This window comes from Orbicella faveolata, unplaced genomic scaffold, assembly GCF_042242905.1.
Source record: "Orbicella faveolata isolate gen_17 unplaced genomic scaffold, um_ofav_v1 contig_3, whole genome shotgun sequence".
Taxonomy (NCBI): Eukaryota; Metazoa; Cnidaria; class Anthozoa; order Scleractinia; family Merulinidae; genus Orbicella; species Orbicella faveolata.
Window position 1 is genome coordinate 4,721,922 of NW_028301558.1, and position 16,863 is coordinate 4,738,784.

At 37.1% G+C, this 16,863-nt stretch overlaps 3 protein-coding genes across 3 annotated transcripts; 2 read left to right on the forward strand and 1 right to left on the reverse strand.

The window, feature by feature from the left end:
- The first annotated feature begins 30 nt into the window (after positions 1-30).
- Positions 31-1,354, forward strand: LOC110053249 (ubiquitin-conjugating enzyme E2Q-like protein 1). Its single transcript, XM_020759460.2, has one exon. The coding sequence runs from the start codon at positions 300-302 to the stop codon at positions 1,038-1,040; it is 741 nt and encodes a 246-aa protein (XP_020615119.1). The 5' UTR covers positions 31-299; the 3' UTR covers positions 1,041-1,354.
- Positions 1,355-2,434: 1,080 nt separating this feature from the next.
- On the reverse strand, positions 2,435-5,125 carry LOC110053251 (SH3 and PX domain-containing protein 2B-like). Its single transcript, XM_020759461.2, has 2 exons — positions 4,783-5,125; positions 2,435-4,211 (listed from the first exon to the last, which is right to left on the reverse strand). The coding sequence occupies exons 1-2, from the start codon at positions 5,108-5,110 to the stop codon at positions 3,865-3,867; spliced, it is 675 nt and encodes a 224-aa protein (XP_020615120.2). The 5' UTR covers positions 5,111-5,125; the 3' UTR covers positions 2,435-3,864.
- A 637-nt stretch (positions 5,126-5,762) lies between these two features.
- On the forward strand, positions 5,763-16,402 carry LOC110053202 (uncharacterized). Its single transcript, XM_020759408.2, has 10 exons — positions 5,763-6,178; positions 6,293-6,363; positions 8,154-8,406; positions 9,107-9,231; positions 10,018-10,143; positions 10,602-10,677; positions 10,941-11,052; positions 11,500-11,608; positions 12,064-12,898; positions 15,066-16,402. Exons 1-10 carry the CDS (start codon positions 5,941-5,943, stop codon positions 15,350-15,352), a joined length of 2,232 nt encoding a protein of 743 aa, XP_020615067.2. The 5' UTR covers positions 5,763-5,940; the 3' UTR covers positions 15,353-16,402.
- The last annotated feature ends 461 nt before the right edge of the window (positions 16,403-16,863 follow it).

Genomic DNA, 16,863 nt, shown 5'->3' on the forward strand with positions numbered 1-16,863 from the left:
TCACAACCGCAGGCTATTTTTGTGGACGATAAAATACCTTCCCACAATTCTTTGTACCCCGCAGGAGATTTTATTGTTGACGAACGAAGGGACCAACTTGTATATGTGTCGTTTACTTCTGTGTTTATTTTAATGTCGCAACAGGAATTAATTAGAATTTAGCTCAGGAGTGTTTTAAGCACAGGATTGCTGTTTACCTTTTGAGACTGTTAAATTCCAAGCACGTATATCACCGATACGTGGTGTACCCTGAGTCTACTTCTCTCTTCCTTTGAATTTTTACTTACGGACGTTCAAAGATGGCGTCCGTTTTTCGAAAATTAGTAAGACGCGAATCACGGAATGCAGACGGTTCGGACAAGAATGGATGTAAGGCGAAGGGAGACGATCACAAAAGCCAAAGAAAGGATGGCGAGATAAGCAGTCAGCCTCAGGAGAGCAACGAAACAAGACACCTAAATTCTCATCCGGCAAAATCTCAAGGGACTAACAATGGTGTGAAAGTCAGCGACGGCGAAATGTCCTCTTCGCATGCTGAGAGGGTGAGAGCAAAGCGTCTAATGAAAGAGTTTCACGATGTGACCATGCGATGCGATAACAAATTGTTTTCAGCGGAACTTGTGGAAGATAACCTTTACGAATGGAACGTAAAATTATACAAAATCGACACGGATAGTTTGCTCTATAGGGATATGGTTGAAACTGGAACCAAGTTTATTCTTTTGAATATTACCTTTCCCGACAATTTTCCATTTGCACCACCTTTCATGCGAGTTTCAGCGCCACGAATTGAAGGCGGATTTGTTTTAGATGGCGGAGCGATCTGCATGGAACTTTTAACTCCCAAGGGTTGGAGCAGTGCTTACACAGTGGAAGCGATAGTGTTACAATTTTCGGCCGCGGTTGTGAAGGGTCAAGGACGAATCGACAGGTCCACTAAAAAGGCATTTTCTAAGAAAGAGGCAGAATCAGCTTATAAACGATTGGTAAAGACTCATGAAAAATATGGATGGGTAACACCACCAAAATCAGAAGGTTAGCCGGCTAGAGAACTGCGGAGGTCAAATTTTCATGTAGATACAAGTACATCCAATCGATTCCATCGGGAAAAAGTTCATTGTTCACATTTACAAAATTGCTTTTGTTGTTGTTCATCGGATAGCAACATTTAACATTAGTGTTTGCTTCAAGGAAAAAACTTAGAGATTACAGTGGCCAGTTGGAGGAGTTTTGTTTTCGATTTTCAATTTTCTGTTTTAAGTTTGAAATATAAACATTCATCGTCTGTTGTGGAATTATTTGATGTGCGCAGATTTGGTATTAAATTTGTTCTATCACGGTTTTATTCTGATTTCGCGGAGTTTTACTCACAAATTTTTATTTAACTCTTGGAATCTTTTTAGGGAAGTAAATGGGGGAACGATTTGGAATCAGTTTTCTACCAGCTGTAAGTTATTGTCCTACTAAAAGCACACCCTTTTCATCATGTGTGTTAATGAAAAAAATTGTAAAAATTTAAGCTTAGGTAAAATTGCTAGTCATTCAAACAATTAAATGACAAAATTGCTGTTAAAAGCTTGTGGCATTCAGTATGTAAATACATTATTTCCACATCTCACTTACATTTTTATTTCCTTGAGGCAGTGTTTTTGTGTCGTAGGATTAAAATAATTTTAAGATAGCACATACCAGCTGATGTTGTGTCCTGTTTCTGTCATGTTAAGAGGAAATTGCTTTAGGATATCGTCAAATGCCCAAAAACCAAACTGATATCAAATTACAGTGAAAATGTGAAACAACCAACAATTGAAGAAATGGACTGCTTTGGCTTTTATTGTGGCATGGGAAAGTTATCATAAACATTATACTGCCACCTGCAGTACACTAGTGGCAATACTTGTGGACTGCATCTTTTCTACATCACAGACTGGAAGAAAGCAAGTTCAGTTCACTCAAATGTCTTAGAAATATGCCATCGAAAGAAATAACTTTGAAGGCACGTTATATATATGTATGCACATTATTGTATTAAAAGTGTTTTTTTTTAGGCAGGATGTCTCAAAGGATGTAATTACCTTGTTCTGTTTTATGGAGTCAGTGCATAAAGAAAGCCATTAGTACAGTTAATTGTTATGAATACATTTACCAGTGGGTTTTGTAATTTTAATTTTTTTTCTTCTGTGAAGAAGTCTTACACAGGTTCAATTTTAAGTGATTCTCTGCTAAATAAGTTTAGGTGTAGACTGATTTCTTTGCTAGTACCAAAGAGATAAGGCTACAATCTTGGTATGGTAGATATATCTTACTACTTAAACCAGTTACTGTTAGTGGATATTTTGCTGTAGTGCCCAATGTGAACTTAGTTAACACATTGTTAATAATTAAATAATAGAAATAACATTCCGAAATCCAGTCAATGAAATAGACCCAAATATTTGTAACTTAATATTGTATATTTCCTGAACTTGTCTGGTAATTTTATTTATTGTTTCATTCCAGTCACCAGTCTGTACAGTACATTTTCACTGTTAGAGAAGCTGAAAGAAATTCAAGGAAAACATCAAAATTATGCCAGTGTGTGTTGGACTGTATTATGTATTCATGTTTAGTTTCATTTCAGTTTTTTTCCTCTGCAGCAGTTATCAGTCATGCAACCTCATAGTAAATATTTACAGCAGACAAAAAGTTGTGTTTGCGGTGGGTTCCATTTCTGCCACTCTCCTGGGCTATGCTCCTTATCACTAGAAAGAAAATTTATGCCGCCTGCTCAATTCATGTAGGCATGTTTTTGATTGGCGGAAATTAACAATGCAAAGCTCATGCGTCTAGTTGTGCCTTAGGAGGAGGAGTGCAGGATCCTTTGTTGAACGGCGGCTGGTATTGGAACCTATGTTCCTTGAACATTTGAGCACTTGGTTGTAAATAGTCATAATCTCAAGAATATTTCAATGAACTATCACCATTACTATAAAAAAACCTGCATGTTAGATTAAAATAATGTAACTTTTAAATTCTGTAAACTCTAATTTCATCAAACAATGAAATAGTATATCACACGCATTGATGGTGCTTGCGAAACCTGCTGTTTCTCCAGGGTTCACGGACCACATTCCAATTGGTTGCTTAACAATAAGCATTACTAAAAGTTGACTCTAATGCTAGACTTCATTATTTTATGCGGTGTTACGTGGTATACATTTAGCATGTTTTCCATTGACGTACCATGCCTAATGAATTCTACCCCGGTTGGAAGCAGATTGAGAGCAATACTGTTGAAGGTTGCAGGGGATTTAAGTTATCCTCCATGCAAGAGAAGTGATCTAAGACAAACTGTGCCACCAAAACATATGATAAATTACGAAGGTGTCAAATGGTTCAAGGTAAATTTTACTGTGGAGACATTGCACTATACCACAGAAATCGTAGGGTGCATTCCTTTGGGATCAGTGATCCAACATGGTCTGATCAAAGGAACCGGTGAATCCACTCTGGTCAGGGATTAATTGGCTTCTTTGATGTTCCATGATCTGAGTGATCTTGGATCACTGATCCTGATCCACATCACCCCAAAGGAATGCACCCTTAGTTACATTTCTTCTGAATCATTTCCAGGAAGACACACATGGTTTGCTTACACAACCTTACATGTAAGTTACCTCAGAATGCAATTTAAAAAATTGCTACGATCATTTATGAAAAAAAAAAACATCTTGAACTTGCAGGGAATTATGAATACTCCTTGTTTGTGGAGACTGGAAAATATTTCTGCCGGTGTGAACCACTTGGCTTCTGCATAGGACTTTATCTGGCAACTTTAAAAGACTTCTAATATTCTACTGATTCCTGCAGGTTTTAGGCACTAGCTTAGACTTCTGATGCCTCAAATGTGGGATTCAAGTAGCTGCCTTGTCCACTGTCATCTTCATAAAGTAAATCTGCTCCTTGAAGTACCTGTTGGCCTTCTTTAACTGTATTTTCTGTCATTGAATCCTTTGAATCACTAATATCTACATGATCACCCTGTCTATTGATTCCCTGTGGAAATTGTTGAAACCACTCAGGATCACTTTGCTTTCTTTTCAAAAAAGACATCACAATGTTGCTTTGTGAAATCTTGGGAGGAAGCTTGATCAATTTTTTGACATAACTTTCAATCTCTGGTTTTCGTTCTTCCGCAAGAGTTAGATCACTTTTCCTAAGGATTTTTCTCCCTGAAAGTGAATTAAAATGCAGCATTAATTTACCATAAGAATAATGAGTGGCAGATATGAAGTATAATTATTATTAGGTATAGAATTATGTTACAGCTTTCAAAGTAACTTGGAATGCTAAACATAGAAATGATCCAAAACTGAAAAAAAAAAATTATCACAGCCTACTTTAAGTGTGATTATTTCACTTGGAGTTGAGTCGCAAAAATAAAAATTATTTCTGTCCAGATCAATTTGATTCAGTGGAAGATCAATGCAAAGGGGCCGGGCCTTACCCTTAAAAAGTGATACAAGAGATGTGGGGTGGGAGTTGGAAGGCTTAAAGTTTTAGGAAGTAGGGTAGTAAATTTCCCAACATCATAGAAAGGTCACCTGCAACTGCAACCCCACCCCCTCTCCGATGAGGACACAGTGCTATATACATTACCCTGGCTCGCAAAACGATTGCTTCTCTTTTCAGCTCGTATCTGTCTCGTAGAACCGGTCTGCCAGTTGCTTTTTCGCGCCGAGACATGCGACTCAGGGGTATTCGTCACACTAATCCCGATGAATATTAAATATGCAAATATACCTGGAAGGTAAGGTATAATCCTCACAAATCCTCTCACGGTACCAGCTTCCTCAGGAAAAGAGTCCAACAGTCCACATTGAAAATCGAAAACGTCATTGTAACTGCGCCAGATGACACTTAAAGAGCCATCCGACCACTTGAGGTTAAAAACAAAAGCGTATTGTTTCTTTCTACTCTTGCTACCAACCCAACGTTCCTTGATTGAGTCAAGTTTGGCTGAAACTACATAAATCATGGCGATCTTTTCATCTACACTGTCTATACAGTCGCTAACCACACAGACGTGACTTCTCCGAGGAGACAGCTGAGCTTTTGACCTCGAGAGCATTATCTGTGGTTTTGATTCAATGCAAATCACGTAAATTGCGTAACGCAAGTTAGTTTATGTCACGCTCACGTCAGAAACGACTTCCGGTTAAATCTTTTGATCGAAGTTCCACCGTTATCTTCATCCGTTTTGCTGTTTATATTTGTGATAAATACATCTGGCATCTGTGATAGCCGGATGAAGCCGCTTTCCTTGAATACTGGGAAGGAATGTAGCATCTCTGATCTAGTTCTTCACACAAATGCAAGAATAAACAAGGCGTAAAAGGAAAGTTTTTTTTGACACAGTTTTTTGTGGCCTAGTATTAAAGGAAATTACCACTTATCAGTGAGGCACTTTGTTTCATAAAATATTTAATTTTAGTAAAGGGATTTAGATCAGTAAACGCCCTGCCAGCGAAACCGTCACCAAAACAAATTTCCAGAGGAACAGCTCACTTTTTTTATTTAATTGAAACGTTGACTTGTAATTTTCCCGCAAAAGAGGAGCTTCGTTAAAAAGTGGGAACGGTGAAAACCGTAAAACCAAGGAAGTGTGTAAGCGTATTAAAATAAAACGGGAAATTTCATTTCCTAACCACATCCCCAGCCGAGGAACCGGAAGTTATTATTCTCTCCATATATGGAAAGCGGTAATACACTGCCGCGGCTCGCCTCTAAACTAAATACAAAATTTGCATAATTTTTCCAGACAACAGTCTTCTTAAGTTCGCTGTACATCTCCGTCGGATTTGGCCGAAACTGAGAAGATTAACCTCGAAAATGTTACTGTAGGAAGTTGCCGCAATCTTCTACGAGGCCTAAGTTGCTTGGGCTCCCCCGCGCTAAGCCATGGCGGACCATTTAGAACTTGTGGCTGAAATTCCTAAGGTCGAGAAATTGACAGTACAAGATCGCCTAGAGCTGGCGAAAAAACGCCGTTCTCAACAGCTCAAACGATGGGACAGGGAGAAAGATAAAGAACTCGGTCCACCACCGCCCAAAAAGCGACCTCACCGAGCGAAACCAGTGAAATTCGAGCCCAGAATTATTCTCCTCGAGGCTGCCTCTAGGGGCGATTACGACGAAGGTTCGTACACAGCTAATCTGGCCTTTTGCCGTAAAGTTTATTCCTCGATGATAGTTATGTCTTGAGCCTTTCTATTTATAGGCGAATTTTGAATTATTGATGTTTCTTATCCAGTGAAAAGGATGCTTGATTATGGTGTTGACCCAAACTTAGCGAATGACGACGGCCTAACATCGCTTCATCAAGTAAGTTGAGTCTCTGTGCAGGACCGATTTACTTACCTAAGTATGCAGTCTTAATGGGATCTTGTTTTGAATCGCTGCAACTCAATAGGGCGCGATATTTGTCAGCTAATTTCCAAAATGCGCTATGTTTGCTTAGTTTCACTGTCAGAAGATCCGTGTTTGTTTTACTGTTGAGCGAAATTAAATTCACTGGAAAATTAATTTTCTTCAGTGGACCACATGAAATTTTTCTTGTGTAAGATTTAAGGGTGTTGATTCCTTTTCCCAATATATCATGCCTTCCAAAGAAATCACTGCACAGTTATAATTCTATTAAAATTTAGATTTGATATGCTTTATTGAAGTTACTTAACTAGTAAGCTTATTCCAGGCAATGGGAAAAAAATACATATTCCACCTGGAGAATAAACCAATATAATTTTTATATTGCTGCCTTTTCCGGTCCATTGCTCCATGGATTTTTAAACTTTAACATAAAATTGTTTTTAATGTCAAATTATGAGACGATGTAACAGACCAGAAAGTCATCTCTCATCAATCAGTTTCATTCGGTGTAGAATACTTGATCTCATAACAACTTTGGTATGTGAGAATTTTTCAGCTGTGGGCTGACTATAAGTATTTACTTAAATATATATTTTTTTTTATCTTCTTTTTTTAAACGCGGAACGTCTGCAAATCGCAATTATTTCGTTCTTACTCTCCGTTGGAATTTTATTTACTTAAGCTTAGACAATTTTTATTATCCATAATTCTGTTTTTTGGCCTCTCGTGAATGTCCGTTTAAGATTATGAAGAAAACTGCAGGTTATCCCGGAGTAAACAAGACGTGTTCCTTTACAGAAATTTAATTATTTTGAAAATAGAAATCGTTGTTGACAAAGCATATTTTTCAATTATACTTGCTTTCATTAAATTACTGTAAAATTTAAATTTTTAACCTTTCTTTTTCTTTTCAAGGTTATCTTTAACGAAGTTAGGGCAGTTAAATTTCAACTCTCTTGTGATCTTTATAAGAGAAAAAATTAGATCATGTAAAAACAAAACATATCAGATCTCTGTAATGACATCTGCTCACCTAGTAAGCTAAAGATGATGAATGACTGTCACTTAATAAATACCACTTGAAAGTTAATAAGTGACTTACAATCCATCATGCAGTCCCTTTTCCTTGTTCTTCATAATATTGGTATAAAACCAACTTTGTATAAAATATTGTACACTAAATCGGAGGGTCCTAGAAATACAATTTTGTGATGGGCACAATTTTTCTCCAAATTGGAAATGTTTTTATTTTTTGGCAAGAGAAATTACAAGTTTTTTGGCTGGTGATAACATGAAAAATTTTTGTGAATACTTAAATTCAATTACCCACTAATTTGGTGAAAGGCAATAAGTTGTAGGCCAGGTAGCTTGATTTACTTGTATACAAAATTAGTTTTACCTACATTCAAATTTCCTTTTGGGTTTTAAAGGTTTTGGCGTCTTTCCTATTCTTCAGTTTGTTTGTACACATTTAGGCAAGATATGACCACATGAGCACCTTTTTATGTGTACCATGTTATCTTGACTACTATCACAGTAATTTTTGTACTTTAGATGTTGTTGGACCAAATTTGAAAAGCTGAGATTGGTCTTGGTTTTGAATAAGAAATGTGATTGCTAATACAAAATTATTAATAATATATTATTGATATATAATACAATAACTATTAAAAAATATTTTAAAGAATAATAAATATTGTAATTTACATGTGTTATGTCAATCTTTTTCTGCATCGTTAAACAAGGCCTGCATAGATGAGTGTGAAGACATAGCAGAACTTCTCGTGGGTTATGGTGCTGATATTGATGCTGAAGATCGAGAATTGTGGACACCCTTACATGCTTCTGCAGCATGTGAGAACTTTGCCATGGTTCAGTACTTAGTAGGAAATGGCGCTAATGTTGCTGCTATCAATGCTGATGGAAACTTGCCTGTTGATTTGGTTGAAGAAGATGAAGAGCTAAGAAAGTACTTGCATAATGAGATGAATAAACATGGTAGGTTACTTTCACCCCTAAATGCTGCTAAGAGTTCACAAGGTAGTTCATCAAGATCACTCTTTATCTTCCCGAGAGGGGGAGGACTCCATATGAAAAGGCCAGGAATCCTCATCGTCTGGCTAAGGGGTATAAATCAAGGATTCTGATCTCATTTTGGGTGTTGATGACAAAACGCCCCTATTTTTAGCTGTCAAAGTAGCTTTTAAGGTGCACTCAAAAAAATAGAAACCAAAAATGCTCTTATCTCTGTTTGTTGGCTCGATTTTCGTCGGTCTCTCAAGTCCAGTCTACTAGCGCGGGCTCCTCTCCTGAACAGTGGCTGGTAATCAAGCCTATTACATTTTTAGTGGTATCTTTTAGGGGTCAAATAATGCTTGAACCACGCCCAGGTTTGTCTTCTTTTGGGGCTTCAAATTTTACAACAAGCGTCCCCAGCATTTTCATAGCCCCCCGGGCTATTTTACCTTGTTGTGTTGGCTAAGCCCCAGTGACAAACAAGAAACTTCTCCAGCTAGTACTGGACCAACACAAGATAAAGACCAGTAGGGCGAATTTGTAGCTTGATTTGAGTGAGGAGGCTTGCCTGTAGCACTATAGGCTATCTAATACCCAAAGTTCAGTTTATGAGAGTTTAACAGTATACCTTGATACTGTAAGTAGCAAACTCAGTCCAGGGTAAATGTGGTCAAATTTTCAGGTTTCAATCAAGATAAAGTTGATGAACTAATTATACTGAGGGAAACGCGGATGCTTGAAGATATAAAAGATGCCATCGAAAAGAGAAGGGACCTGGAAGTCAAGGATATGCAGGGCGCAACAGCGGTAGGTTTCAGTATGGTAGCATAAAAAGTTGTGATGTGTTTTAAAATGTCTGTGCATAATGTACCAAACCACTCCAACCAAGGATTTGTTATTGGACAACTTTAGTTTTCATGTATTTTAGCATCTTTCTTGTAGGTTTTTTGTTCCTCAAATTCAGTTATTAATCTTGTCTGTTTTAATTCTCTTCCTTCCTCTTGTCAGTTTGTATTCACTCTGCTCTCAGCTGGTCAAACTGGGACACTATTTTGTAAAATTCTTTTTTTTTATGTGTTCTCTTACCTTATTTGGTTTGGTGTCAGAGCCAAATAATAACCAAAAGTTCAAAGGGAAAGAAAAAAACTTTGAATCTCAGTAACAATTTTAAAACTTAAAGATTACACTGTTACCCAAAATCTAAATGTGAAGCAGTGTATGGAATTAGTATAGGTAATCATGTGAATACAAATGCAATAAAAGGATTATTTTGCACTACAAGTGAGGTTTGAAAATTCTCTCAAAATTGCATGAGCCTTAGGTGAGTGCAATGTTAAGGAATTTTCAGAAATCACTTGTTTTCTAAATCGTCAATTGCTCAATAAGTTTCCAAACAATTACTAGATAAATTATATAACTGACAAAACTACAAACATGCACACTTAAATTTGTAATTCACTGAAAATTAAAAATTCAACAATAAATTTGCCTCCTTGCAGCTGATCACCATGAAAGTATTTTCTCATTCCTACAGGAAATATTTAAAGATCACATTGTCCCATCAAATGTGATTTTACTGTATTCTATTTTCAGTTGCATATTGCTGCAGCCAATGCCTATGTGGAGGTGTTGGAGTTCTTGCTCGAGAATGATGCTGATGTAGAAGTTGTGGATAAGGATGGCTGGAAGCCCATTCATGCAGCAGCTTGCTGGGGAAATGTGAGTGAAACCAAAAAGCTTTAATTTACTTGATGTCATGGCAGCTGTATTTGTGTTCGAAAAACCTGAAATGTTGTATTGTTTGGGAACACTCAAGCAGTGTGGCTATCTTAAAAAATTGCTGCTGAAATCATTTCTCCTACTGTATGAGAGTTCACTTCTAGTTAACTTGTTTCCCTTTAAGTTGAATTTGATTGAATTCTTTCCTTTCTCCATTGTTTTGATTAAAAGTAATTACAAGTAGATTCTCAGCACAATCAAACCTTGTTACAGTTGTCTGGATTCTTTGGAACCAAGGTTTGCACTGTTCCTGGAACCTGGAAAAATCCTTGAAAAAATATGTACTCTTGGAAAACTCCTAAAATGTACTTGAATACCCTGAAAATGCTGCTACATTTAGGTAACATACAGGAACTCCAAAGCACCATGAAGCTAAAGTTAAAATTTGGATATTGTAGGAGAAAGCAATTGAGTTACTTGTTGAACATGGGGCAGATCTTGAAAGCCGGACACCTTACGGTGAAACTCCACTTGGTATGTAAAGAATAATTCTGCTTGTGAGTTTGACACATTTATGTATGAAATATTTAAAAATGCTGTTTACATGTGTAAACTTGTAACCTGATGCAATTACTTGACGGGGTTTTAGAGAATTTGAAAATGCTTGACTGTGTAAACTCTATATTCTCAAACACCCTCCATGTGTTTATCTGGCTATACTGTAAGCCTACAAGCCATTTTCCATTTCTTATTATAAATATTACATAGTGTTACTTTAAATTATCTTCTCTCATTAGATTTATGTGAGGATGCTGACACAAGACAATTCATTATTGATCTCAAGAATAAAATGAAGACAAACAAGTTTAAGGTCAAGAATAACCGAAGGAAAAGAAACAACTCAAGATCGTAAGTCATGGAATGTTCTTATAATGTTGACCACCTCTGTCCTCAGACAGCTGTCCTCTCCTGTTCTCATCAAAGTACGATATAAGGAAGACCTTTTAGTAGTCTAGCAGTGTGACAGGCCACCGATTATTAACTCCCATTTCGCTGGCATGAAGAAGCTAAAACAGTATTATGACTCCTCCTGGATAAGATGCTAGTACATCAAATGCTTGTACCCTCTCCTCATTTTATCAGGTTTTCCAGCAAACAGTTCATGTACTGCATGCTTGTTTACTTGGCTGTTTATTATCGCATGGAGAAAGGCACTGTGAGAGTGAAGTGTCGTACCCCTGGACTTCAATATAAAGGTGTTTCAGCTAGTTTCATTGTTGTTGTACGGAAAAACTTGTTTTACTTTCTACCTCACTAAAGATCCATCTGAAAACTTTTTTACTGTTTGTTTTGTAGGCTGTCAGTCAAACGGTCAAGTCTGAAAGAAAAGATTTCAATTTCTCAGAATGAGGCAAAAGCAGAGGCAATTCTTCGACAACACCCTGAACTGGCTTTCCTCATTACGGTAAAGCAGCCTTCAAAAAGGGGATAGGGAAAGGGAATGAAACTTGGAATGTCAATACATACATACATACTTTATTTGATCAGTAGGTGGTCTATATTTAGACAGACAGACAGTCACAATAGTCTTCACATCATTAAACAGACACTGTTAGCTTTTATAAGGTGTCTCTTTTTATGTGCCCCATCTGACTAGTTACAGAATTTTTGAGGGTAACAACCTAAAGAATTTTGCAGGTTAAATCCTCAAAATTTTTATGTGTGCTTAAATTAGATTTTTCTTAAGCTGTGCTAATGTTAATGGCTTTCAAAATTGATGTTATTTTAAATATGAGAATACCAACTCTGCTGTCTAGCTTGGTCATAGACAAGCAAACATGGTGTCAAAGTATCACTGTTCTCTGATCTAAATTGTAAGTGCTAGACTTTAAAATGTGACGTTTTGATTTACATCATTAGAAGGACAAGAAGACGACTGATGAACCAAATCAAGTGGATTTAAGTGCAGAACAGAATGATTTTATACCCAAAGAAGAATCTCCTTCACCAGTGAGAACACAGACAGAGGATGAAAAAATACAACATACTGACACGCAAATGACAGAAATCACAGTGTCAAAGAATTATGAAAGAACTTCCCAGGTTGAGGAAAAAAGCACCGCAAAAATAGTCGGTGTAAAAGTGATAGGACAAGAAGGTAATGAAAAGGAGAATAGACCTCTGGCAAATACAACAAGTGATATATTAAAAGGTGAAAAACCTAGGGAGCCTGTGACAAGGGAAATTGCTTCAGCACCTTTCCAAGGTACCACATCAACAAACATTCAATATAAGAGCAAGACTGAAACAAGAGAGCAAGTGTCACAAGAGAAGAAAACCCCCAGGCTATCAGAAAAGATTGAACCTCCATCATGCCCACCTCCTCGATCACCAACGGTGGGTCGTCGGCAACTACCAGCCGATCCAAGGGGACAGCAAACAACAAAAGAGAATAGCACAATAAAAACTAGTAGTCACAGTAGTCAAGAAGTTACTGTAACAAAAGAGCAAAGGACTCCTGCAACTAAGCCTTTGTCTGAACTTAGCTCCAACTCAAATGCAACTACACAGTCTGTTACAGCAGCACCTAAATCAACAAAGACACGTGTTGCACCTCCAGTGCCACAATCTTCAGGAAGCACAAGTGGCAGGAGTCAGGTGCCATCATCTGATACTTCAGGTTACCCAGAGTCATTTTCCAATCGGAAATCGAGAGATTCACGGGAACTAACAGAAACTGCTCTGCAACAATTGGGTAAGTTAACTTTTAACTGAGATGTTTCTACTATGTAGTATGAATTCATGTTCATACAGAATGTATTTAACATTGTGTACTGCCTTCTTCATGATTATGATTGTACATGTTACTGACAAGATGAGAGCAGTGATGTATGCTGTACTGTTAGTAACTTGAGAAATTTGGAGGGAGCAACATAACCTGCAAATAGGTTCCCAGCAAGGGCAGGAAAAAATTTTCCAGCGAACCAGTGCAAAAAAAAGAATTTGGCAAGCGAAACAAGAATTGTCTTGGGAGGAAGCGAAGGTAGGGAGGCCTGTGGACATTCTATTGATGCTGCCTTTCCAGGATACCAGAATCTGGTATCATTATCTGATTGGATAAATCACTGATTGTTGACAGCTTTTCAGATAAATAGTTGACAGATCTTAACAACAGCTTGTCGATTTGCATAATTTTTGCTGAGACTGGAGTAAAGTCTTAACTTCTTGACTGATTTGTAACAGGCTAATCACCAAGGGTGGACTGGGGCATCAAAAACAAAGTATACAGGTTCCCTACCCTGCCCCACTTGCTTTGCTCGTGAAATTCTTTCTTTCTTTTTTTAAGGTAGGAGGCTCATTGGGAGCATGTTCGCGGGCTAGGGGCAACACAGCATCATGTCACCAACTGGAAATATAGTACTGCACTTGTAAACTCTACCCTCAATTCCATGGTTATCAAGTGATCAAATCATTTGAACTCTTCAAAAAGTTGTCATTAAGATGTCAAAAATTAAAGGGAACTTTGTTTAGTGACACCAATCTAATACGACACCCATCAGTTTAACAATAATTGAAGGCTTTTGTGCAAAAGGGCGTATGTAGCATTTTCGAGAAATAACGTATGCAAAAAAAACTCAGTTTTCCGAGCGGCATCTTTTGGAGCGAATCCTTCCAAGGTGGATGTTGACGTGGCGCAAACTTAAACGGTTACTTTTAGCAGCTTTGACAGCACGTTTTTTTTTAAATAGATGTTTTGATTTTTGAAGAAGTAGAGAAATAGACCGGAAAAAAAAATTGACTGACCTCGTATTGAACCGGCGTCACGACAAAACAAACTTGCATCCGGCCAGTTCAGCGCCTTATTTGCTTACGCTAACGAAGCAACAGTAAGAGAATGGCGTAATTATGTGAATAATAAAACTAGCAGCAAATACCATGCTTTGGTGACTTCATCATTTAGCAAAACAAAGGTTTCTTTTGTTTTTCGCTCAACAAAAGATCTCCAAAAGATACCCTTGGAAAACTGAGTTTTTTGCATACGTTATTTCTCAAAAACGAAGCGCAAATCAACAAAAACAATTACGCAATGATGCTTTTCATGTCAAAATAAGTCAGTCTGCCAAGAATTAGCTCGATCCTACAAAAAATAAAAATTGGCCCAAAATGCTACATACGCCCTTTTTGCACGAAAGCCTTCAATTAGAATAATCATTGTATAAAATAAGCAACTTTTTAGTAGTTGTGCTATAAAGGAATTGTATTGTGATTAGTAATAGAGACTAGTCTAGCCATGAATTTACGTGGAAAGCAAGTTACCTACAATTCATGACAAAAGTCCTTGGCACGCCTGGATCAGATAGCACAAAAATTTGTTGACAGGGTATTTTGGGGACAATACCTAATGATATCACTAGAATAGGGAACCCCCTTCCTCCTGACAATGTTGTAAATGAGCAATGACAAATTCATCACGATAAACAACACTGAATTGGAGGAAGGGGACAAACTGATAAATTTCCCTGAGAGATGTTGCAAAAGTGGGAAGGTGTGCCAAGACTTTTGTTGGGGATTGTAGCAATGTTGGCACAAGGTCAGCCATTCCAGAAAGATAGCCATTTAAATTGGTGCCATATTTTGCCTGTATTGGTATTAATTTAGTAATCGACTTATTGGAGTACAATGCAGATGAGGAATTTTGAGCATGAAACCAATTTGACATTACAAGCACTATTACTCTGAATTATACTGCACATGGTGTAATGGGCACCCACTGGATTGAGGGCCAATTATGTGAAAAATAGGCTGTGGAGAACCAATCATACTCGGGAATTTTGTGATAGATATGATAAATAATACACTACTGTCTACATAAAGAGAATTTCTTGAACATTAAAATGAGATCATTATTTTCTTAACCACAGCAAAAGACTTCAAGGAATCCAAAGTTGTTTCACCGTCAGATGTCAAACTGTCTTCACAAACTGTAACTGCTAAGTACACTCCAAAGCCAACATCACCACCATCAACACAGCATAATGATACAGCTGCAACACTTGATGTTTCAAGTGAAACTGCTCCAACCATGAAATCACCTGTTACAAACAATGTAAGCAATAGCACAGTGCAAGAACCAAGAAAAAAATTTAAGCAACCCACTGATGCTGAGGAGGTTGGTCGGCACAAGAAATCGTGCTGTGTTCTGATGTGATTAGAAGGTACTCTGTACCTACTTAACTTGATGTTCAGCATCATAAGATGATGCAAGTTTGCAGAGTCATTTTAGAGAAAAGCACACTAAGTTGGAGCTTCAAGATTTCAGAAATGTTTAGGAACTAGATGGACACTTTGCAGAGCAGTTTGAACATTCTTAGCTGTGAGAAACAAAGATTTACCTCTTGGTGAGTAAAGTCTATTGGTTCAGGTGTGATGTGATCTAGTTCAGCAAAATGACAGGGCCAGGACACAAGAGAAGTGAAAATTACAAATGATGTTCACCTTTATCTACGGAAGGTCCACAGTGGGAGCCAAGATTAAGACTACAGTATACATTTTTCTGAGAGCTTTTTGTTAACTACTGACAGTAGCTATGATTATATAGAGACTTTGAAACCAATGCAGGAACTGTGAAACTATCTACATGTCCTGATGAGATGCAAGTCAGTAGGAAAAGGATCTAGAAATTTAAATCCTGACATTGTGGAGCTGTAGCATTCTAAATGGTGATAAGACTTTGTCATGGTCACACTTTTTTAGGAACCTAGTTTAGTGTAAGCAATAGCGATGTTGAAAATTATGTCACTCTACAAATGTTTGATGACATAGAGACATTAATTTACAGATACAGTTAAACTGGAGTGTGGAAGGCAGAAGGAGGCTGATATAGAAATATGTGAATTGTCATTAAGAAGTAGCTCAAATTTCCTCAAGTTTAATAATTTTTAACATACTATTAGGTTTTTGGAGGCTGTTCAGCATCTGAAAGGACTGGGATTTTACCATTCAGCAGTCAATATTGCATTGTTGTTAATAATTAAAAATAATGTTTCGAACAATTTTTACAAGCATTTTCTTCTCACTTTCTGTTTATTTTTTACTCCTGCTTTCACCGATGTTTCTTTTTTATATTAATATAATGTTATTGCAGCGATAGAGTTAATTTATGAGTGCAGTTCAACAGTTTCTTTTATAAGTGTTTGTAATATAAACGAAACAGAGAGAAAGAAAAAAAGAATATGATTAAAAATGTGCGTGGTTGGAAGTTACTTCACAATTTTTTTTTCAGACTGTTGTTAATCTTCAATGTGAAAGATTCATTATTTTAATGATCCTGGGATTTAAATTTTATTTTAAAAGTGAGCAGCTCATAAAAATGGAGAGATTGATTACATCAAGAAAAGCTTCCATTGATGTTGTAAAAATGTATGGAAATTCTAGACCAAGGAAAGAACCTTCTTGTTTACCATAAATTAAACTGGATTGCAGTCAACAGAGCCCCTGGGGGAGTGGAAATTGGTTCCAAAAATTGAGAGGTTCAAAACAGACAAGGTTATCTGTTTAACATATTCTAACTCTTTTGCAAAGGGAACAAAAGCTGCTTTGAATAATCAAGAGGGGGGGGGGGGGGTTCCTGCATTTTTGTTCAAAACAGTGTTAAATTGCTATCAAGAACCTTCATTGATATGCAAAATAGACCATTATTTTGAGGAACTTCCATTAATG

Excerpts from the sequence above, each read along its gene's own strand:
- LOC110053202 (XM_020759408.2), top strand. The coding sequence starts at position 5,941 with ATGGCGGACCATTTAGAACTTGTGGCTGAAATTCCTAAGGTCGAGAAA. Across the intron at positions 8,407-9,106 it reads TAATGAGATGAATAAACATG|GTTTCAATCAAGATAAAGTT; the intron begins GTAGGTTACTTT and ends TCAAATTTTCAG. Across the intron at positions 9,232-10,017 it reads ATATGCAGGGCGCAACAGCG|TTGCATATTGCTGCAGCCAA; the intron begins GTAGGTTTCAGT and ends TTCTATTTTCAG.
- LOC110053251 (XM_020759461.2), bottom strand. The coding sequence starts at position 5,110 with ATGCTCTCGAGGTCAAAAGCTCAGCTGTCTCCTCGGAGAAGTCACGTC. Across the intron at positions 4,212-4,782 it reads GATTATACCTTACCTTCCAG|GGAGAAAAATCCTTAGGAAA; the intron begins GTATATTTGCAT and ends ATTCACTTTCAG.
- LOC110053249 (XM_020759460.2), top strand. The coding sequence starts at position 300 with ATGGCGTCCGTTTTTCGAAAATTAGTAAGACGCGAATCACGGAATGCA.